This window comes from Nicotiana tomentosiformis, chromosome 11, assembly GCF_000390325.3.
Source record: "Nicotiana tomentosiformis chromosome 11, ASM39032v3, whole genome shotgun sequence".
Taxonomy (NCBI): domain Eukaryota; kingdom Viridiplantae; phylum Streptophyta; class Magnoliopsida; order Solanales; family Solanaceae; genus Nicotiana; species Nicotiana tomentosiformis.
This window is the reverse complement of record NC_090822.1, coordinates 74,604,889-74,628,050: the sequence shown is the minus strand read 5'-3', so window position 1 is coordinate 74,628,050 and position 23,162 is coordinate 74,604,889. Positions and strand designations below refer to the sequence as shown.

Genomic DNA, 23,162 nt, shown 5'->3' with positions numbered 1-23,162 from the left:
CTAAGGCCGTTCCTAGTTAATAAAACTTGAGGGCATGACGCTTATTTAGCATTACCCGAATTAAAAGGCTAAGGCCATTCCGAGTTAATAAACTCTAGGGCATAAAGTTTATTTGGCATTGCCCGAATTAAAAGGCTAAGGTCGTTCCGAGTTAATAAACTTAAGGGCATGAAGCTTATTTGGCATTGCTCGAATTAAAAGGGTAAGGCCATTCCGGGTTAATAAACTCGAGGGCATGAAGCTTATTTGGCATTTTCCGAATTAAAAGACTAAGGACGTTCCGAGTTAATAAAACTCGAGGGAATGAAGCTTATTTGGCATTGCCCGAATTAAAAGGCTAAGGTCGTTCCGAGTTAATTAAACTTGAGGGCATGAAGCTTATTTGGCATCGCCCGAATTAAAAGGCTAAGGCCATACCAAGATAATTATTTCATGCTAAGGCATTTCGACCGTCGAGGGAAAAATTGGAGAAACAATGAAAGGAAAAAGCCTTATACATATATATCAAAATTTATTTACAAGGGATGGATAGCCCCGATGCATGTTTTTACAAAGACCGAACGACCTCAACAAAAAAGTTAGTACAAAAGATGAAAAATGGCCTAATCCTCATCGAGGGCTACGTCGTCACCTACGGGGTCTTCTTCACCACCGGACACACCCGACTCTTCAGAAGCTTCAGAATCCTCCTCGGAAAAAGCTAGCCTCCGAGCATTGGTTTCACATATCTTGGCGTTCTCGATTTCGGTAAGTATGTCAAAATTCTGAGCATGGACTCCCTCGAGGGTCTCCCTTTGGTATTTCCACCTCACATGCTTCAACTTGTTTTTTGCCTACTCCTGGATAGACTCGACAACAACTTTGAGCTGGGCCAATTTTTTATCAGCTTCGTTTCGGGCCGTAATAACTTCTGACTTGGAAGCCTTGAGTTCTTTGGCCAGATTCTTTTGACTAGAAACAGCCGAGCTCAGCTGAGATTGGAGTCCCTCGAAAATTTTGTCCTGCGCCAAGTTCTTCTCCTTTGCATCCCGAAACTGAACCTCGGTAGAAGCCAACTGTGTCCGGGCAGTCTATTTCTCTGAGGCTAAGCGATCCATATTTTTCTTCCATTCCTCGATCTCGGCTTTGGCCGCATCCACCTTACCTCGGATTTGCTCAATCACGTAAAGTTTATTCTGAACCTGCGAGTTCGGATTGTTAGCTACTGAGTCTGACACATCATCACTAACTCCAAAAACTCTCCTTACCGGCTCAACTAGTTCGGTATGTTCCCTACGAGCCGCTTCCAACTCAACTTGGGATTTTTCATTAAGGAGCTTATAAGCATCCCTTTTTTCGGCAAGCTCCCGGGCCTCAGCCTCGAAACATTTTGACTCCTCCTGGTATCGAAGAAAAGCCTCGTGATAAAGCACCGAGGCCTATAAACACAAAGGAAAAATGTTATGATTATTCATGATTAACACTAAGTACATAATAAATGGACATTCAAAATTACCAGATTCAGCACATGTTGAGCTTCGTTGAACAGGCAGGGCACCTCTACGTCGTTTATTTTTATTTGATCATATTCGGTCACCAAGCATCGAAGGTAAATGGCAATCCCCATAGGGGCAGAAAGAACCCGACATCCTCCGGGATTGACATGTAAATTTCCCGCTTCCTAGTAGGATCAACACTCGGAGCTGGGAACTGGTTCACTAATCGAGGGCTTGAAGAAGGCCCGCCGGCTTTCGGGGATGGTGTCTTTTTTGGTACCGGTAAGTCACCCAACTCGGTAACATCCTCTGAGGCTGTAGAATCTAGGCCATCGAAGAAATGGTGAAGAGAATCTACTGCTCCTTGGGCCCCCTCGCCGAGGTAACCTTTCATTGTCTGGGCCTCGTTTATCATTGAATCAGTAAACGAAGGCGACCCAGAGAGGTCGATCACCCCCAAGAGCCTCCTTAGGCATATTACCTTCTGACCGGGAAGTATCGGCCAAATTCCCTTCGTCAGCTTCCCCAGCTCAGAGCGAAATGGTCTCGACCCTCCCTGGTTTAGAGGCTTCGACCTCTACTTCTTCTATGGCCTCCATGACTTGAGGTAGTTCAGAACCACTTCTCACACGAGACACCAAATTGGAATCTTCTTCTTCTTTGGACTCATCCCTCAACGATTGAGTGAGTCCGATGAGAGCTCTCGGGCACTAGCATCTTTGGTTTTACGCACCAGTCGCTTCCTCGATATTTTCTTCTTTGGGTCCGAGGGACTCGGAGCTTTTAATTTCTTCTTCTCTTTGTCCTATTTCGAAGCAGGGGATCAGCGTATATATTATCGTTAGCTAGTGGAGGACTCATTTCGATGTCCTTTGGTAAACCTGCAAAATGAAAATATAATGGATCAGAAACTGATGATGAGAACGTAAGATCAGATATATTATTAGGGAAAAACTCTTATCATGATTACGGGCCTCCCATCAGCCCTTCGAGAGCTCACGCCATAAGCGCTCAGAGTAAAGTCTCTATGTCACGATGCCCTCGACCCACTCTTTAAGTTCAGGAATGGGGTTCGACATTCGGGCGACAGCTGCATCACATAACATCGATAAGAAACCAACGAAATGAAAAGCAATAAAAGAAATATCTAAGGCAAAGCTAAACTTACATTTCATGTTCCATTTCTCAGGAAATGGCATGTCCGCAGCCAGGATTAAGTCTGAGTTCCTCACTCGAACAAATCGACCAAACCATCCTTGGTCCCGATCCTCGTCGATACTCGAGGACAAGGTCTTGGTGGCTCAGCGTGCAAGCTTAATTAATCCTCCTTTGTGAAGACGAGGGTTGTACAAGCGCATAAGATGGTCAATGGTGAATGGACATCCCTCGACCCTGTTCACAAAGAATTGAAGCAGAATAACAATCCTCCAAAATGAAGGATGTATCTGCCCGAGCGTCACATCATACTTTTTGCAAAAGGCTATGATAACCGGGTCTAGAGGACCTATCGTGAAAGGGTAAGTATAAACACTTAAGAAACCCTCCACGTAGGTGGTAATTGATTATTTAGGGGTAGGAACCACTACGCATTTGTCTACCCAGTTGCAGTCCTTTTTAACTTTATCAAGGATGATGTCTGTAATCGTACATATGTACTTTGACACTGGTTCACATAGACCCGGTACCATGGGTGTATTCTCAACCTTGAAGTTAGCCACAATTGGGCACCCAGCAGGGATGTATGATTTCAAAGGGGGTTCCTCAGTAGCAGCGTGAGGAATGTTTTCAGAAGGTTCTTCTTTTTGAGAAATAGACTTTGAAGTCTTTTCCATTTTTCATAAAAAACGAAGGAAAGAAATTGTTGGTAAGGGAAGCTTTGAGGTTAACATTTAGAAAACCAGAAGGTGAAGAAGGCAAAATTTTCTTAGAACACAAGAAGAATGTGAGTGTAAAAGTTTTAATAGATGGATTAAAGGGTATTTATAGGTTTCTCGAGCAACGGTTCATCTCCCGGGTTAGACGACCGTCAACTGACACACATTTAATGTTTCGAAGACTGGACCGACGGGATATTTTCACTATTCTTATCACCTATGTCATGTATCCATCATCATGTTTTATCGAAATAAGGACCAAGGGTTCATATCATTTTTTATCGCTTACTCTCCAAAAAATGAGGGGACTATCTGTATACGGGTAGAACCAAGCTCGATGCTCGATCGATCATCTGGAACGATAAAGCACTCAATATCGAAGTTCGAAATTCGACAAGACCATCAGATTTTCCCTCGAGTTTATCGAAGGCACGACCGACCTCGCTTCTAATAACCTCAAAGAAAAGATTTGCCAACTCACACAACAAGTATCTGTGATTCTCGCCATTGGCCAATCATTATGGCAGAAATTACGGGATTAAGTCAAAAAGAGAGCCAACGGTTTACATAATTTTCTATAAAATAATGTCTTAAAGGTTTAATCTCCCTGTATATATAAAGGGAATGGAGTAATTTATTGGACACATTGTAACATACTTAAAAGAAAAACATACTATTTTTCCTAGCTTTGTTCATATTATTCTGGTTTTAACAATATCACATATAAATTAGAAGGAACTTAACCTTGCGAGGCTTAAATTGTTCAATCTGCATGGTTTGCATTTATATTTCTACTTATTCTTGCATATTAAATCTGATTTCTCACTTTGTATTGAATTAGATCACATATCCTTAAAATTGCATATAAATTCAATTGTTATCCAATTTTTATGGTAAACAAATTGGAGAAGAAAACAAATAAGAAAAACTGTGTGGTCATATATGGTAAGTTCTTTATGAAGTAGGTCTCTTATTATTTATTTTCTTTTATGATTTGGACTCTTTACGCTACTAACGTTTTGCCTGTATGTTGTCCAAGTTTACTTCATTGCAACCATGCACTTCCATTATTCCTTCAGAGTAAATTGAGAGAAAAGTAAGAAAAAACGAGTTCAAAATTCTGAAGTGGATATTGAAGGCTTGAGCGTGCAAAAGAACAACACTAAAGAACATGTTCCTTGATACAGTGTCAAATTCATTGTGTCTAATCTAGTTCATTGTATTACACTTATTGAGTTGTAATTTTATCTGCTTATACAAGACGTATTTTGAGAAGTTCTTTCTCTGTGAGAGAATTCAAGTCTTACATAGGCAAGAGGTAGCTTGCCTCCAAGCCGGCCCTGCCGCGAGGAATCAAGAGATCTTTGCCGATGCTGACTTGGATCTCGGGCAGTTAGCTAGAGTGTTTTGCTACAATCAAATTGGTTCTAGGCAACCAAGTGGCTAGGATTTAGTCTATTAGGTCATAAGAGTTCTGTAACTTAAAGCTGCTCGTTGTTTTAGTGAAGTTTTGTGAGAAATTCCAGAGGTGGGTCGTGGTTTTTACCCCCCTGATCAAGTAAGTTTTTCACGTAAAAATCTTCTTTATATGTAATTCTGCACTTTACTATTTCAGTTATTTAACGAAGGTGCATATATAAGAATCAAGTTGTTATATATGTATCCAAGTGGTGCACCAAACTAACAAGTATCATTGTATATAACTTGAATGCCTTATCCGATAAAGTTTAATACATATTACATACAATGTAAATTTTGTTTTTAGGATATTGTTATCGCCAAACTCTATTTTAGATGATGTCCCTTCCTTTTGGTTTGTTCCATAAAATTTGACATATTTTCATTTAATATTATTTTAATATTAAATGTCTACTTTATATTAGTTGCAAATTTCTTTAAAAACTTTTAATTTTATTAAATCATCACATAAAATGAGATACTCAAAGTATAGTTTTCATTTATATTTATTTTTACTAGGACCCGCAAAATGTAGCGAAAATTATTGCCTCTAAACAAAGAGTCTAGAACAAAAGTAATGCTTAAAATCTTTTAAGGAACCAAAGTAACTATCACGTATTGTAGGCATGCACTATAGGAGCTTGGCCTATCGTCCCAGCTTAATGGCGTTCGGCCTGATTTGACCAGTATGGCGCATGCCTGCAATGTCCTATACTACTCCTTCCATATAGCAGTGCGAGGCAACCCATTCTATCTCTATGATTGATCGACTCTTTCATTTATTCTCTCTTCTTTAGCTTCCTCTTTTAGATTAGTTATGTCGCAGGCGTCACAAAGTTCAATGACATCCACATAACCTAATGTTTGTGTCACGATCCAAAATTCATCTAGTCGTGATAACACCTAACCCAGCCCGCTAAGTAAGTCAAGTAACATTCAACACAACACAGATGAGAATAATAAGAGTAAATAAGTAAAATAATTAAACTTCTATACAAACTCCCAAGAATTGATAGTACAAGTCATGAGCTACTAAGTCTTCAGATTTGCAAAGCTGGTATGAAAAATAATTACAACATCTGTTTGAATATACATAGACAAAACTCAAATATAAAACTACCAAGGAAAAATAGTAGCCATGTCTGGATAACGGGTACATCTTCTATGCTAGCTCCCGCCACGTGCAACTACATCATCTTCAAGATTTGCACGCAAGCTGCATAAGTGTAGTATGAGTACAACCGACCCCATGTACTCAATAAGTAACAAACCTAATCTCAGGTTGAAAGCAGTGACGAGCTTCAAAGATGGTCAGAGTCCAACACTAATGACAAATAACGACTCGTAATAACATAATGAAGGCAGTAAAGGTAATAACTCAAGAGATATTATGCTCAGCTCGTTCACAGTTATGGGAAAATAGACATGCTTTTCAAGTATAACAGTCAAAGTCCAAATCTTATCAGTGAAAATCAACTAAACATGAGTTTATCAAAAGAACTGTATTTTTCCAATTTCCCAGCATCAGATAAGAATTCTCGTTTACCAGTTAAGCATGAGGAAAATACGTCTCTATGCCTACATATCAATACACATGTCCAGTCATCAATTGTCATATTACCATCTAGCATGAGGAATGTCACGACCCAATTTCCCCTAGAGGCCGTGATGGCGCCCAATGTCACCGCTAGGCAAGCCAACGGTGAACTAGTCATGTAGTTGTTCTTTTTAATAATTTCAAAGTAGTTGATTTTATTTATTAAGAGAATTATTAGTAGGAATTTATAGTAAAGTAAAGCATAAACAAATAAGAGAGTAAATACAGTGAATTTAATACTCAAAACCATAAAGTGTCTACTAGAATATTCCCAAAATCCGGCGTCACAAGTGTATGAGCAACTAGTAGAACATACAAAACCTCCTATACTACTTTCTGGAATAAGATAGACAGAAAATAAATATAAAAGAGAGGCTGCGAGTGCTACAGAACGGCCGTAGAGAGTAGATTACCACTATGCCTCGAGGTAATGGGAGTATGTGCCTGAATGACTTCCAGATGCACCTGCCTCAGATCCTGCACGATTAGAGTAGAAGTGTAGCGTGAGTACATAAACAACATGTACCCGGTAAGTATATAGTCTAACCTCGAAGAAGTGGTGACGAGGGGTCGACATCGACACATACTATGGGCCAATAAATAAAGTACATAAATTCTAAATAGGCATGGAATACATCAATAATAACAACACAATAACAAATAATAAATAGGTGATTCTTTAACTAAAAGTCAATTTAAAATCTCCAATTAGCACATACTAACTTCAACAAATATGGGCCATCAAGTAAACTATAATTTCTCAAGTCATGGAAGTAATATCAAGTGTAATCGGACTCCGAGCATTATCACGCACGATTTATGCCGAGGTCATACAACCCGATCTAGAATAATGTGTACACTACCAAGGATTGATCGGCTCGAACCATAGATGCATCTATTACACTGTCGAGGCATTCAGACCGCTCCACAAGAAGAGAGAATACTCTACGAACTTCAATTTAACGACTACTACAAGACTAATATACAAGGAGGCATAATTTCTACCAACAGTCATGTAACCCGCCAAAACTCAAGTAAGTGAAGTTCGGTTTTTACGAATCCTTTATAAAGTTTCAATATAATTTGAGCACTTAAATTAATAAGTAGAGTGCAAACAATACACGTATTTCATGATAGAGTCCTAAAACTACCCGGTGAAAAGCATGATTTGTAGCTACGCATGGTCTCTCGTGACTTTGTGCGTACGTACCACCCACAATTAGTAGCAAATACTAATTTAAAATACCTATGTGGTAAATTCCCTCTTACAAGGTTAGGCAAAAGACTTACCTCGTCCCAAAGCTCACTTTCCGGTTCACAAATTCACTCTAAAGCCTCAAGTTGGTGCCTAACAATCCAAAGCTCGACAAATATTATATAAATTAATCAATTTATATATATATATATATATATATATATATATATATATATATATATATATATATATATATATATATATATATATATATATTCAAAAGTTCATAATTTAGTTATTAGAGTAATTTCCCAAATTGGAAGATTCCTAAAATTCACCTCCCGCGTCCACAAATTTTTGAAGACAAATGTTACCCATGACCTCCCGAATTCAAATATATAATTTATTGCAATTTCCACCACCAAAACCATGATCAAATCCCAAATTTATATAAACCCTAGTTTCTTCACAAAAATTCCCATTAATTTCATAACTTTTCCATGTTAAATCTACCTATGATTCGCGTACTTAGCTAAAGAATTGATAGTGATCATTTACCTCTTGATGTTGATGAAATTCTCCCAGAAAATGCTCTCAAAATCTTGTTTGCAAATGCGATGATTGCAAATGCGACAAAAGCATCGCAAATGCGAAGATTAGCCATATCTTCCAAGGTCGCAATTGCGACCAAAAACTTCGCAAATGCGAAGATAGGCAGCTCACAAAAGTGGCATAATTGTTCGCAAATGAGAACCCCTCAGTGTTTTCCCAACCTCGTAAATGTTAATCCCTCCTCGCAATTGCGAACAAAACTTTGCATTTGCAAGACCTGCAGCACCAACCCAGAGAACCAGAAAAATTAAAGTTCTTCCACCACTCCGAACGCGCTCGAAACTCACCCGAGCCCACTGGGGCTCTATACCAAACATCCACACAAGTCTAAAAATATCATAAAAACTCGCTCGCGCAATCAAAACATTAAATAATATTTAGAATCATGAATCGGATGCCAAAACGTATGAATTAAATCATGAAGCTCAAGAACTTCTAGAAACACTTTCGCGCGTTTGATTCCTAACAAATCAACTCGGAATGACGCCAAATTTTGCGTACAAGTCGTAAATCACCATACGGAACTATTCCTAGGATCAGAATCCCAAATAGACCTCGAGCCAAATTCTACTCCAAACCAAATTTAAGGAACTAGAAAACCTTCAAGGTGCCAACTTTCATCATTGAGTGCTGAAACGCTCTCGGGTCATCCGAAACCCGGTCCGAACGTACGCCCAAGTACAAAATCAGCATACGAACCTATTGGAACCGTCAAATCCCGGTTCCGATGTCGTTTACTCAAAACGTTGACTCAAGTCAAACTTGGCCATTATGGGCCACTATTAAGGAACTAAGTGTTCGAACCCTTCCAAACCCAAACCAACCATCCCCACAAGTCAAAAAATAGTGAAGGAACATATGGGGAGTCTAAATTAAATGAATGTGGATCTAAAAAGCAAAATGAATGGTCTATTCGTTACATTCTCCACCTCTTAAACAAACGTTCGTCCTCGAACGGGTCTAGAATCATACCTAGAGTATTGAATAGATGTGGATATCTGCTCCGCATGTCCTCCTCGGTCTCCCAACTTGCCTCCTAGACTGGTTGATCCCTCCACTGGACCTTCACTGCAAAAATCGTCTTAGACCTCAACTGGCAAACCTGCCTGTCAACAATGGCAACTGGCTCCTCCTCATAACCCAAGCTCTCATCTGGCTGAACCGTGCTATAGTTTAACACATGCGACTTGTCGGCATGATACTTCCGGAGCATAGAAATGTGGAAAACCGGATGAACTCCCGATAGACTGGGAGGCAAAGCAAGTTCATAGGCAACCTCCACAACTCACCTCAACACCTCAAATGGACCAATAAACCTTAGGCTCAGCTTGCCCTTCTTCCCGAACCTCATGATTCACTTCATCGGCGAGACATTCAAGAGAACCTTCTCACCCACCATAAATGGTAAATCACGTGCCTTTTGATCCGCGTAACTCTTCTGTCTGGACTGTGCTGTGCGAAATCTCTCCTCAATTAACTTCACCTTCTCCAAGGCATCCTTCACTAAATCAGTGTCATATAACCTAGCCTCGCCGGGCTCAAACCATCCGATAGGCGAACAACATCACTGACCATACAAAGCCTCAAATGGAGCCATCTCAATGCTACACTGATAACTATTGTTATAAGCAAACTTGGCAAAATGCATGAATTGATCCCATTGCCCTCCGAAGTAAATCACACATGCTATGAGCATATCCTCCAAGATCTGAACCGTCCGCTCCAACTACCCATCGTTCTGCGGATGAAAGGTTGTGCTGAGCTCTACTCGGGGTACCCAACTCACTCTGTACTACTCTCCAGAAGTGCGAAGTGAACTGAGGGTCTCTATCTGAAATGATGGAAATAGGCACATCATACAATCGAACAGTCTCCTGAATGTAAATCTAGGCCAACATCTCCGAAGGATACAGAGTCACAACCAGAATAAAGTGTGCCGACTTGGTCAACCTGTCGACAATGACCCAAACTGCATCAAACTTTCTCAAAGTCCGCGGCAACCCAACTACGAAGTCCATAGTGATGCGCTCCCATTTCCACTCAGGTATAACCATCTGCTGAAGTAGGCCACCTTGCCTTTTGTGCTCATACTTAACCTGCTGGCAATTTAGGCATCTCGCTACATACTCAACTATGTACTTCATCCGCCGCCACCAATAATGCTGCCTCAGGTCGTGATACATCTTCGTAGCACCTGGATGAATAGAATACCGTGAACTGTGTACTTCCTATAGAATCTTCTCCCTCAGTCCATCAACATTAGGAACACAGAGACGATCCTAGAGTCGTAGAACACCATCCTCATCGATAGTAACCTCCTTGGCACCACCCTGTAGTATCGTCTCCCTAAGAACCATCAAGTGGGAATTGTCGTACTGACGAGCCATGATCCGCTAAAATAATAAAGACTGAGCAACGACGCATGCAAGAACTTGATTGGGCTCTGAAATATCTAACCTCACAATTCTGTTAGCCAAGGACTGAATATCCAAAGTCAATGGCCTCCCCTCTACTGAAATGAATGCCAAACTACCCATACTCTTAGCCTTTCGGTTCAAGGCATCCGCTACCACATTCGCCTTAACCGGATGATAAAGGATGGTAATATCATAGTCCTTTAGTAACTCAAGCCACCTGTGCTGCCTCAAATTGAGATCCCTCTGCTTGAACAAATGCTGCAAGCAATGATGATCGGTGTAAGCCTCACAAGATACCCCATAAAGATAATGCCTCAAGATCTTGAGAGCATGAACTATCACGGCCAACTACAAGTCATGTACGAGGTAGTTATTCTCGTGGGGATTCAGCTGACATGAACCATATGCAATAACTCGCCCCTCCTGCATCAATACACAACCCAGGCCAGCGTGTGAAGCATTGCAATACACAATATACTGATGGTAGGCTATAATCATGTATTTTAGTTGCTTATTGCGCTCTAATTCACTGCACTTTATTCGTGTTTGAGCTTTAATTGGTAGTGTTTTGCACTTACTATGTGTTTTATGCCTTGTAGGAGTGATTCCGAGCTATGTAGATGTTATGAAATGAATTCTAGTTATTTGGAGCTTTTAAAATCTGAGTAAAATCCCAAGGGATTAATCTGTGATCGTGTTCGGGGGTCGAGGACCAAGTCTGGATGTAAAAACACACAAAAAATCTATACTCTGAGAAATCCTCATTGTCGCGGCACGTGGGGCACTGCAGCTGTACAAATCTCTGTTGCCTGTCATAATTAGCTCTCTAGATTTCCCCAATAATGCCCCGCATGGTGCGTCGCCCCATACGGCGCGCCTACAACTTTTATAGAGTGAGAATCCTATTTCGGCTAGGAGAAGTTGGTTTCGTCTAAGCCCGACCCTACTTGGTATAAATACATGAAAAAACATTATTTTCTGGACTTTTGACACATATTCGACCTAATGAGGCTAAGGAGGAGTTGGAAGAATATGATCACAAGGATTTCATCATTCCTTCCTCACTCAAGACCCGAGTTTGGATTGGATTTATGTTTTCATATACTTTAACTTTATTTTTGATGAATTGCTCCATATATATGGAGTAGTTCTCTTTAGGGTTTGATGGACTTGGTGTATTGATGATTGATTGTGGATTATAACTCAAGTTTTATGTATTGAAGTATTTTTGGATGATTTAACTATTGCATCTATATTCACTTGTTCATGTAATCGAGAGAGGCATAACTTGTGATATTTTTGCATTATATTATTGTTTGAGTTCATTAATTCTTCGTAGTAATCGAAAAAGACTAGTTGAATCATTGATTAAACCTAGTTAAGAGAATAAGTGAAAGAGGTTTTCCTAAAGACCAATCCACTACGCATTCTTGCATATCTTCACGTGCTTAAATTGGTTCATCTTGTGAGGTTAAGACTTAATCGAGAGAGGAGTTTTTACTGAACGTTTGAACTAATAATTGAGTGAATTCGAGAGACTCACTTAAACATTAGAAGTGAATTATCTAGTGTTAGATCCCAAATAATTATCTTGCACCTATCCTATCAATCCCTATTTTCTCCCACTGATAACTTCCTTGATTATCCTTGTTTTAATTATCATTAGTCAATAGCTTTAGACTCTTAGCTAATTTTAGTTAGAAACCATATAAATCTCAATTGTTGATCATCTTGGATAGTGATCAAGCTAGAAACTATGAGAATACTGTATAAATCTAATCCCAGTGGATACTATACTATACTATATTTAATTAGCGAGCATAATTTAGGTGTGTGATTCGAGCTCGTCAAATTTTGGCGCCGTTTCCGGGGATTGGCAATCAATAATGTTTGAAATAGTTTTTGGTGCTAATTCAGGAATTAGGTTTTAGTTTTTATCTTCTATTTTCTTTTCTTTTTCTTTTCTATTTTATTTTCTTTATTAGTTAACTTCTTTTCAAGATTTGTTTTGTAGTTCCTAACAAGTTGGAGAAGATACTGCAGATTTTTAACTCTAAATGCTGTGAAGATGGAGTACAACCATCCTAAGAAAACGGTTGAAAAGTTAGCAGCTGAATATTATTAGCGGTTTGCTATGTATTTTAAATGCGGTGAAAATCATCTATGGGTTGACTGTCAAGCAAGTATGTATTCTTCCTATGGTTCGTATTTTTAACAGTCTCACTTTGTTTCTAGTTCGTACAGGTATGAGGAATCATATGTGTACAATTCTGACTCTGGTTGGGATGAATACCCTTATTATGACTGGAATAAAAGCAAAGTGAGACAACCACCTCAAGAGGAGAATGGTAGTTTAGAAGCGCTTATGCATAAGTTTATGAATAATGTTGAAAAAAGGTTTATGCAAAATGATGAAGTTATTAAGAACCTAACAATGCGAGTGAGTCAATTAGTAAGTATATTTTCAGAAATCTTATTGCGTTGTGATGGTGAATATATGAAGGAGATACCTTGTGAGAACGAGCCTACTCAAGAGGATGAGCATCCACAGAGAGAGCTTTCCGTTGTTCAAGAGGACTCTGATTCAACTGAGATGATTGAAAATAAGGCCGTGGTTGAGTGTGAAGCAACAAAAAAAGAGTTCAAACCCCCATCCACCTTTCCACATTTGCAACCTTGAGTAGAAGTGAATGAGAAACAAATGGTCTTGGACATACCAGAGGAATATTCACTTGACCTTTCTTCTGTATTTTTTTATTCTAACCTTGATCATGTGAATTTTATTTTTGGGAATTTACAGGAATATGTATGGATTGATCCTGTGAAAGAATGCAGAAACAAGTTAAGGATTATCATGAACAAGTAATTCATCATTTAAGATGAGGACAAGAAAGAAAGAAAAGAGCGGATCTTGCAGGTATCCTTAGAAGAATTGGGCTTAATGAGCTCCACAAAAAATCCCAAAGAGCAAAAACGAGGAATGAATTCAGAATTAGGGATGGAGTTCATAAGTTCTCGAAAAATAAGAAAGCTCAGGAAAGTTTTCTTTATCTTATGCTTTTTAATTGTGTGTCATCGGAACATGTCACAACTTAAAGTGTGGGGTGGGAGATATTTGTATGTATGTATATTAGTTTTAGTTTTCTTTTTGTTAGTTGTAGTAGTTAGAGATAGAAAATAATTGAAAAAAATCATAAAAAAATGAATTTTTTTGATTTTTCCCGACGATGGATATCATTCGACAGGTTTCTTGAGGGATTGAAGTCGAAAGAAGAAGACAAAAATATTTTCTTTTGTTAGGTAGTGTAACAAGTTTCCCTTGATTTTTCTTTGTGTCACAGTTCTTTTCCAATGGTTTTGTTTGAACTGGGTGTAGTTTGTTTTAATTTTTTAGGAGTAGGAAACCTTGTGCCATGATTTGAAGTGAAGGCAATATCTCATGACTTTATTATACCTTGCAAATAGTGTGATTGCTTTAGTGTGACGCTTAGGCTAAGTTTTTGACTCTTTTATAAGTACCTTAAATTGCATGATCTTAACTTTGCTTAACTGCTTTGACTAGAGTGTCTTGATAGTCTGATCTTGAGTAAGTTATGTACCATGTGGATGTGAGGTTTTGTGTTATTCTGTGCACTGCATTTGATATCTAGAACTTACCCTGTGTGTTTGCAAAGCAAAATAGTAGTTTTATTCAGTCTTGGAAGTGATTTAGGCATTTTTTTGTTGAGCTAGTTATAAGCTTTTACCCACCTAATTGTTATGTATCGTAGTTAACCCCCTTGAGCTTGTAATCTTGTTTCCTTGGAAACCACATTACAAGCCCAACCCATTTGTTTGAATTGACCATCTATTTGAACCATTTACCTCTCGTGAGCACTTGAATTTGTTATGAACTTTGTAAAAGTTGAAGTGTGGGGTGGTTGGTTTGGATTTTGAGTAGAACTATTGAAATAAGGTAGAAGGTGCATTGTTTTGAAAAATAAGAACCACTTGAATTGAAAAAGAAAAGAAAAAATAAGTGTATTATTGTGAAAAATGTTCTTTGATAGTGATAACTTGATGTAATTGTGCTTAAAAAAGTAGGGAGTTATTGTGTATTGATGTGAAGGTGGAGTTTTGGTTTGAGATAAGTGTGGGGTTTTGAACAATGAAACGTATGTATTAAAGTGTTTAGGGAGGTGTAGTCACTCTTATATCTAAATGTATCCTACCCACATCACAGCCTACATTACAACCAATTAAAGTTCTACTTGATCCTTGAATGAATGAGCTCAATTAGTAGAGTAGTACACTACGAACAAGCCTATGATACGTCTTTTGTGGCATATGAATGTTGTTTCTGAGAGTGAGTGAATTCTTTCTATCTTGAGTTTCAAATTGTTCTTAATTTTTATTGTGTGTGGAACTACTCTCTATTGTTGTGTGAGGGCACCTAATTCATAAAGCAAAGGTAATGCTTGACCTCTATGTTAGAGTAAGTGAGCGGGTTATAAAAATGCATGGTGCTTTTGAGTCAAATATTGAGGCTAGGATGTTACGGTATTGTGGTTAATCTGTTTTAAATATTCTTGGTGTGATGAGTTGTGAGAGTTATTGAAAAAGGTCGTGTCTATATAAAAGTGTAGTTTGATTGCTCGAGGACGAGCATTGGTTTAAGTATGGGGTGTTGATGGTAGGCTATAATTACATATTTCGTCTAGGCCTAACCCTACTTGGTATAAATACATGGAAAAACGCTAGTTTCTGGACTTTTGACACATATTTGACCTAAGGAGTCTAAGGAAGAGTTCGAAGACCACAAGCACAAGGATTTCATCATTCCTTCCTCACTCAAAACCCGAGTTTGGATTGAATTTATGTTTTCCTATACTTTAACTTTATTTGTGATGAAATGCTCCATATCTATGGAGTAGTTCTCTTTAGGGTTTGATGGACTTGGCGTATTGATGATTGTTTGTGGATTATAACTCAAGTTTTATGTATTGAAGCATTTTTGGATGATTTAGCTGTTGTATCTATATTCACTTGTTCATGTAATCGAGAGAGACATAACTTATGATATCTTTGTATTATATTGTTGGTTGAGTTTATTAATTCTTCTTAGTAATTGAAAGAGGCTAGTTGAATCTTTGATTAAACCTAGTTAGGAGAATAAGCAAAAGAATTTTCCTAAAGACCAATCCACTACGCATTCTTGCATATCTTCACGTGCTTAAATTGGTTCATCTTGTGAGGTTAAGACTTAATCGAGATAGAAGTTTTTACTGAACGTTTGAACTGATAATTGTGTGAATTCGAGAGACTCACTTAAACATTAGAAGTTAATTATCTAGAGTTAGATCCCAAACAATTATCCTGCACTTATCCTATTAACCCCTATTTTGTCCCACTGATAACTTCCTTGCTTATCCATGTTTCACTTGTCATTAGTCAATAGCTTTAGACTCTCAGTTAATTTTAGTTAGAAACTATATAAATCTCAATTGTTGATCATCTTGGATAGCGATCAAGCTAGAAACTACGAGAATATTATTTAAATCTAATCCCTGTGGATACGATATTATACTATACTATATTTGATTAGCGAACATAATTTAGGTGCGTGATTCGAGCTTGTCATATACATACCTGAACCAGAAGGTAACACTAACACCAGTGTGGTAGTCAATGCGGTCTTGAGCTTATTAAAGCTTGCCTCGCAATCATCGGACCATCGCAATGGAGCACTGATATTTAGCTTAAAGTATATATATTTATATGTATATCGCCTCATGTTTTAATCGTGTTTCGTGGATTTCGAATGTAAAATATATTGCTTTATGTTAATTCGTGGTATTTTTATATGTAGGAATCATCCGAAAGTAATTGGGGGCGAAAGGTGCGAGATTAGAGTCAAAACGAAGGAAAAATGAGAAATGTGGAATTTCAGCACAACATGCAGTGCCCCATGCCACTTGTGGCGCTGTGGGTAGGATCTACAGCAAGCCAACGCCAGGGCCAGCGAATTGGCTCGACTGAATAACAATCTTGGTGAATTTAGTGGGTAGTTAATACAAGTCTCTATGGGTTCGAGACTCGACTTATCATTTTATTACTTGTACGACCACGTATACTCACGTATGCGTTTAGGAGCAACAAGTTTTTGGCGTCGTTGTCGGGGACTTGAATATTGACTACTTTCTAGTTTTAGCTATAATTGTTTATTTCGTCAAGTCTAACGTTACTTTATTATTGATCTATTCTTAGGAACCTTGATTGAATTCGAAGGGTCAGAAGCCAGGACAGACTTCAAGGCTTTGACCCCGAACCTGAGAGAATATTTCATAGGAGGTTGAGGGAAGCAAGGGACACAAATAATCTTCAGGAACTCGTTCAATTTCCTGTGAAAATGGCAGAGGAGCAACATATGGCTGTTCAGGAGGTGGCGATGCCCAGCATTGCTAATGTCACCTCCAACATTGTGAAGCCTAGAATCACTGAGCACTTTGAGTTGAAACAGAGCATGATCCAGCTACTTCATGCGAATGGGCAGTTTATGGGTCTTCCACACGAGGATCCACAACAACATATCCTAAGCTTCTAGGAGATTAGTGATACTTACATCACTAACAGAGTCACTCCATACTATGTGAGGCTCACACTTTTTCCATTCTCTCTGTTGGGCGAAGCAAAGCGATGGATAAAGGCAGAACCAGCTAATTGTATTACATCATGGAATGATGTTGCAAGGAAAATTTTGGCAAGGTTCTTCCCTTCAGGAAAAACTGCAAAGATTAGAAGTGTGATAGTCGCCTTCAAACAGAAAGCGGGGGAGTCTTTATACTCAGCTTGGGAGAGTTTCAAGGGGCTGCTCAGAGACTGTCCTCATCACAATACAAATAGAAGGGCTACATCCAGAGACAAAGATTGTGGTAGATGCTGCAACTGGAGGTCAAGTATTGGAGAAAAGCTTTGATGAGATATATATGTTACTGAACATATTCTCCAAAAGCAATCCTGATTGGCAAGAAGAGATGGGCAGACACACAATGCAAAAATCTATAGGGGTTCTCTAGTTAGATGTCATCTCTGCATTATTAGCACAGATTTCAATATTGACCAACCAAGTCAATCAGATTAACTTGGTTATTAATAAGCAACAAGCCCATCCAGTGCAACAGGTTCAATTGTTTTGTGAAGTATGTGGAGAGGGTCATACGAGCGACTTATGCCCAGTTAATCTAGAATCTGTCTGTTTTGTGGGTTATGCAAATAGGGGCCAGACAAACCAGTATGGGAACACTTCCAATCCTAACTGGAGGAACCACCCAAACTTCTCTTAGGGTGGAAACCAAGGTGCTCAGAATCAGTATAGGCCACAAGCACCTCAACAAAAATATAGACTACCTCAGTTTGAACAACATGCAAACTCGACGAGTCACCTTGAGAAAATGGTGAAGAAATTTATGGTTGACCAGCAGGCCCAAACAGTAGAGATGATGAAGAAAGTAATGGATAACCAGCAGGCCCAAGTAGCAGCAATGAGAAATTTGGAGCGACAAATGGGACAACTTGCCAGTGCCCAAAATACTTGACCAGTTAGAGGTCTTCCAAGAGGCACTGAGGCTAATCCTAAGGCATCTATTAATGATGTGTAATTGAGGAATGGGAGACAATTATAAGAAGTCCAGTCGAAAAAGATAAAACAAGTGACCTTTAATGAGAAGACGACCACCGTAGAGGCAGAATTAGGAAAATTAAAGGAGTCAAAGAAGCTAGCTGAAGAGGCGGTGGCTAAGCAACCCCCACAAATAGTTGCGAGGCCACCACCTCCATTCCCTCAAAGATTGCTGAAAGTGAAGGTTAATGTCGCGTATAAAAAGTTTCTTGATATTTTGAAGCAAGTGCAAATCAATATTTCACTGGTAGACATCCTGCAAGAAATGCCCAAATATGCTAAATACATCAAGGACATAGTGGCAAATAAAATGGGGTTGACCGAATTCGAGACTGTGGCACTCACTGAGGAATGTAGCTCAAGAATTCAAAGCAAGCTATGTGAGAAATTGAAGGATTCGGGTAGTTTCACTATCCAAATCTCGATTGGTAAGGATGAAATCGGGCGAGCGTTGTGTGATATTGGAGCGAGCATCAATTTGATGCCGCTATCTGTGTTCAGACAGTTGGGGTTGGGTGAGCCGTGACCAACAACAATAATCTTACTGTTGGGTGATCGCTCTCTTGCTCATCCTGAAGGAGTGATTGAAGATGTGTTAGTTCTAGTGGGTTCTTTCATTTTCCCTACTCATTTCATTATCTTGGACTACGAGCCTGATCAGGGAGTTCTATTTATTTTAGGGCATCCATTCTTAGCCACAGGCCGAGCTATTATTGATGTATGCAAAGGAAAGATGACGATGGGAGTAGGTGATTGAGTGGAGGTATTCAATATGTATAAAGCACTCAGATTGCCAGCCCATTATGAAGAGCTATCCATGATTTCTGTTGTGGAAAGTGATGCTACGTCATTGGTGCATTATATGAGCCCTATAGATCCTCTTGAACGAGCTTTGATTGGGGATGAAGAAGACAGTGAAAATGAGATGATGGGAGAAATTGAGCAAGTACTTGAAATGTCTTGTAGTTATGTCCATGGGTTTGGGATATTTGAGGAGTTGGACATGCCTGTCACTCTGACCCCTCCTAAGCCATCTATTGAAGAAGCTCCAAAGCTAGAACTTAAGCCCCTTCCAGCACATCTGTGCTATGCTTGTTTGGGGAACTCTGAGACATTGCGAGTGATTATCTCATCCAGCTTGACTAATTTACAAGAAGAAAAATTACTCAGAGTACTTTGTGAGCACAAAAAGGCTATAGGGTGCACAATTACTAACATCAAGGGAATCAATCCATCGTTTTGCATGCATAAAATCTTTCTGGAAGATGGACACCTCCTCAGTGTTGAGCAGCAAAGGAGATTAAATACCATTATGAAAGAAGTCATGAAGAAGGAAGTGATTAAGTGGCTGGATGCATGCATCCTCTTTCCTATCTTTGATAGCAACTGGGTAAGCCCAGTGCAATGTATGCCTAAAAAGGGGGAATGACTGTGGTTAAGAATGAGAAAAATGAGCTAATTCCTACTGGCACTGTGACGGGGTGGAGAGTTTGCATTGATTATAGAAGGCTCAACAAAGAAACCCGCAAGGACCACTTCCCACTTCCATTCATTGACCAAATGTTGGACAGATTAGCTGGGCATGAATATTATTGCTTTCTTGATGGTCATTCGGGGTACAACCAGATTTTCATATGCCTAGAGGATCAGGAGAAGACCACTTTTACTTGTCCTTATGGCACTTTCACCTTCAAGCGAATGCCGTTTGGTCTTTGTAACGCACCGACCACTTTCTAGAGATGCATGATGGCTATTTTCACCGATATGGTAGATATATTTGTGGAAGTCTTTATGGATGATTTTTCAGTCTTTGGGTCTTCTTATGATGACTGTTTGAAGAATTTGAGCAAGGTGTTAGCTCATTGTAAAGAAACAAATCTAGTGTTCAATTGGGAAAAGTGCCATTTTATGGTGTAAGAAGGCATCGTGTTGGGTCACAGAGAGTCAAGGAGCGGCATTGAAGTTGATAAGGCGAAGGTGGAGGCGGTTTAAAAATTACCTCCACCTATTTCTGTGAAGGATGTCTGGAGTTTCTAGGGACACGCGGGATTCTATCGACGCTTTATTAAGGATTTCTCAAAAATTGCTACTCCTTTGTGCAGGTTGCTTGAAAAGGATGGAACTTTCAATTTTGATGACGCCTTCCTGAAGGAATTTCAAGAGCTCAAAAAGCAATTGGTGGCTGCCCCCATTATTGCGGCACCAGAGTGGTCCTTACCATTTGAACTTATGTGTGATGCAAGTGACCATGCTATTGGGGCAGTGTCAGGACAGAGGAAGGACAAGATATTTTATTCCATCTACTATGCAAGTAAGACTCTTGATGATGCACAGCTGAATTACACCACCACTGAAAAGGAGTTGTTGGCCATTGTGTGGGCCTTTGAGAAATTTTGGGCATACTTGGTGGGAACAAAAGTCATAGTCCACACCGATCATACAAAAACCAGGTATCTATTTACAAAAAAGGAATCCAAGGCTAGATTGATGCACTGGGTTTTGTTGTTGCAGGAATTTGATGTAGAAATACGAGATCGAAAGGGCACAGAGAACCAAGTAGCTGACCATCTATCAAGGCTGGAAAATCACGACCACGTGGAGGAGGGTGGACAAATTAAAGAGGCATTTCCTGATGAGCAACTTTTTACTATCACCCAAGACCCTCCTCCATGGTACACAGACTATGTGAATTATCTTGTGAGTGGGGTATTTCCTCCTGAAATTGAATCTGAAGCTAGAAAGAGGTTTCTACATGATGTGAACTTCTACTACTGGGATGATCCATACTTGTACAAGCAGTGTGTGGATCAGTTGATGAGGAGATGTATTCTAGAAAAGGAGGTGGAATTAGTGTTGTATGGTTGTCATGCATCACCTTATGAGGGACATCATGCGGGCGATAGGACAACTGTAAAGATATTACAATCTAGGTTCTTTTGGACAACATTATTCAAGGATGCCCATACATTTGTTAAGAAGTGTGACCAGTGTCAAAGAATAGGAACAATCATAAAGAGGCATGAGATGCCTTTGAATAACATCCCGGAGGTTGAGAATTTTGATGTGTGGGGGATAGATTTTATGGGACCATTCCTAGTGTCCATAGGAAACAAATACATCTTGCTAGCAGTTGACTACGTGTCAAAATAGGTAGAGGCGGTCGCATTGCCACAAATGATGCCATGGTGGTAGCTGTGTTTGTGAAGAACATATTCTCGAGGTTTGAGACTCCATAGGCATGAAGGGACACATTTTTTCAATCAGTTGTTGAATAACCTTTTAGCTAAATATGGAGTCCGCCATAGAGTTGCCACGACATATCATCAAATATTAGAGAAGACTGTGAGTGTGAATAGGAAAGATTGGGCTGCCAAGTTAGATGATGCCTTGTGGGCATATAGAACTGCATACAAAGCACAAAATTGGGGCATCACCGTATAAGCTTGTTTATGGGAAGGCATGTTACTTGCTTGTTGAACTTGAACACAAGGCGTACTGGGCCATTAAAAAGTTGAATATGGACCTTGAAGCCACGCGCGAGAAGAGACTCTTGCAGTTGAATGAGTTAGCTGAGTTCAGGCTGTACTCTTACAAAAATGCTATGCTTTACAAAGAGAAAACGAAAAGATGGCATGATAAGCGTATCAAACCACGTCAATTCGAACCTGGCCAAAAGGTACTATTGTTCAATTCTAGGCTCAAGTTGTTTCTTGGGAAGTTAAACTCGAGATGGTCAGGCCCATTTGAGGTGGTGAGAGTCACTCCTTATGGTGCAATTGAGCTACACGCTTTAAATGGTGAAATTTTTTTTTTAGTGAATGGACACAAAGTCAAGCACTATTGGGGAGGAATAATTGATCGTGATAAGACCAAAGTAGTACTCGCTGATGAGTAAGCGATATCCTGCATCATGCCGTGAGGTTAAATTAGGCGCTTGTTGGGAGGCAACCCAATTTTCGTTGCTTTCATAGCTTAGTTTTTTAATTTTTTTAGTTAGAGTATACTAGAGTTTGCATTATTTTTGTAGACATAGAATTTATAGGTAAAATGATGTGGGCATGTAAATTGGATATATAAAGGGATCGAGGGATCAGGATATTACTTCAAAAAATAAAAATTGCGAATTAGCGCCCAGGCCAGCGCTCCACGTTATCTGGGGTGCTCTTTACAGAATGTCCAAACCCCTTAGCGCCAGGCCTAGCGTGGGGCGCTGGGCTGGGGGGTGCAGGTAAGTTTTTTTATTTTTCATTTTTTTGTTTTATTTTATTTATTAGATTAATAACCATACCCATTAACCCAACCCATATACCTATCTATACTAACATTATAACCCACCTTATAACCCATACCCATCTATAACTTAAATTAAAACATAACACCCCCTCCCAAAACACCCGATTCTCACCAGCTCTCTCACGCTCATGCTCAACTCTCTGCCGCGACCCTTCCTCCTCCTCTCTCTCAAATTTTTCAAGCTCCTCTCATGCTCTCATCCTAAATTCTACCTGTATGTTTTTTCTTCTTCTTCTTCTTGTTCTTTTAATAGGTAGATGATAATAAACATCCCACCTCCCAAATACCCTAATCCCCAAAATTTGCACCTAAGTTGCTTCTTAAGACTTGTTCTATGGTGGGTGGTCCGAATGTGGGACGAAATTAGTTGTGGTTGTATTGTATACGGAGTAGTAAACTAGAATTCCCTCTACTTCATTGAAATTTGGGAGGGCCACCATGTTCCACATTGTAAACTAAAGTGCACACACTTCATGCCTACAAGGTGTTTGCTAAAATGCTTGAATAAATATTTTATGCACCGGTCAAGTCTGAGTAATCGAGTGTAGTTGTATATTATATAAGTGTGGGGTGCGTGGGGATGA

The 23,162-nt window shown here is 39.4% G+C and overlaps 1 protein-coding gene and 1 non-coding gene across 2 annotated transcripts; one reads left to right on the top strand and one right to left on the bottom strand.

Moving 5' to 3' along the window:
- Positions 1–17,397: 17,397 nt before the first annotated feature.
- LOC117279713 (small nucleolar RNA R71) lies at positions 17,398–17,504 on the bottom strand. The gene has a single exon (XR_004510130.1). It is a non-coding gene; the product is annotated as a small nucleolar RNA R71 (small nucleolar RNA).
- A 554-nt stretch (positions 17,505–18,058) lies between these two features.
- LOC104108695 (uncharacterized) lies at positions 18,059–19,042 on the top strand. Its single transcript, XM_070189462.1, has 3 exons — positions 18,059–18,185; positions 18,294–18,686; positions 18,864–19,042. Exons 1-3 carry the CDS (start codon positions 18,059–18,061, stop codon positions 19,040–19,042), a joined length of 699 nt encoding a protein of 232 aa, XP_070045563.1.
- The last annotated feature ends 4,120 nt before the right edge of the window (positions 19,043–23,162 follow it).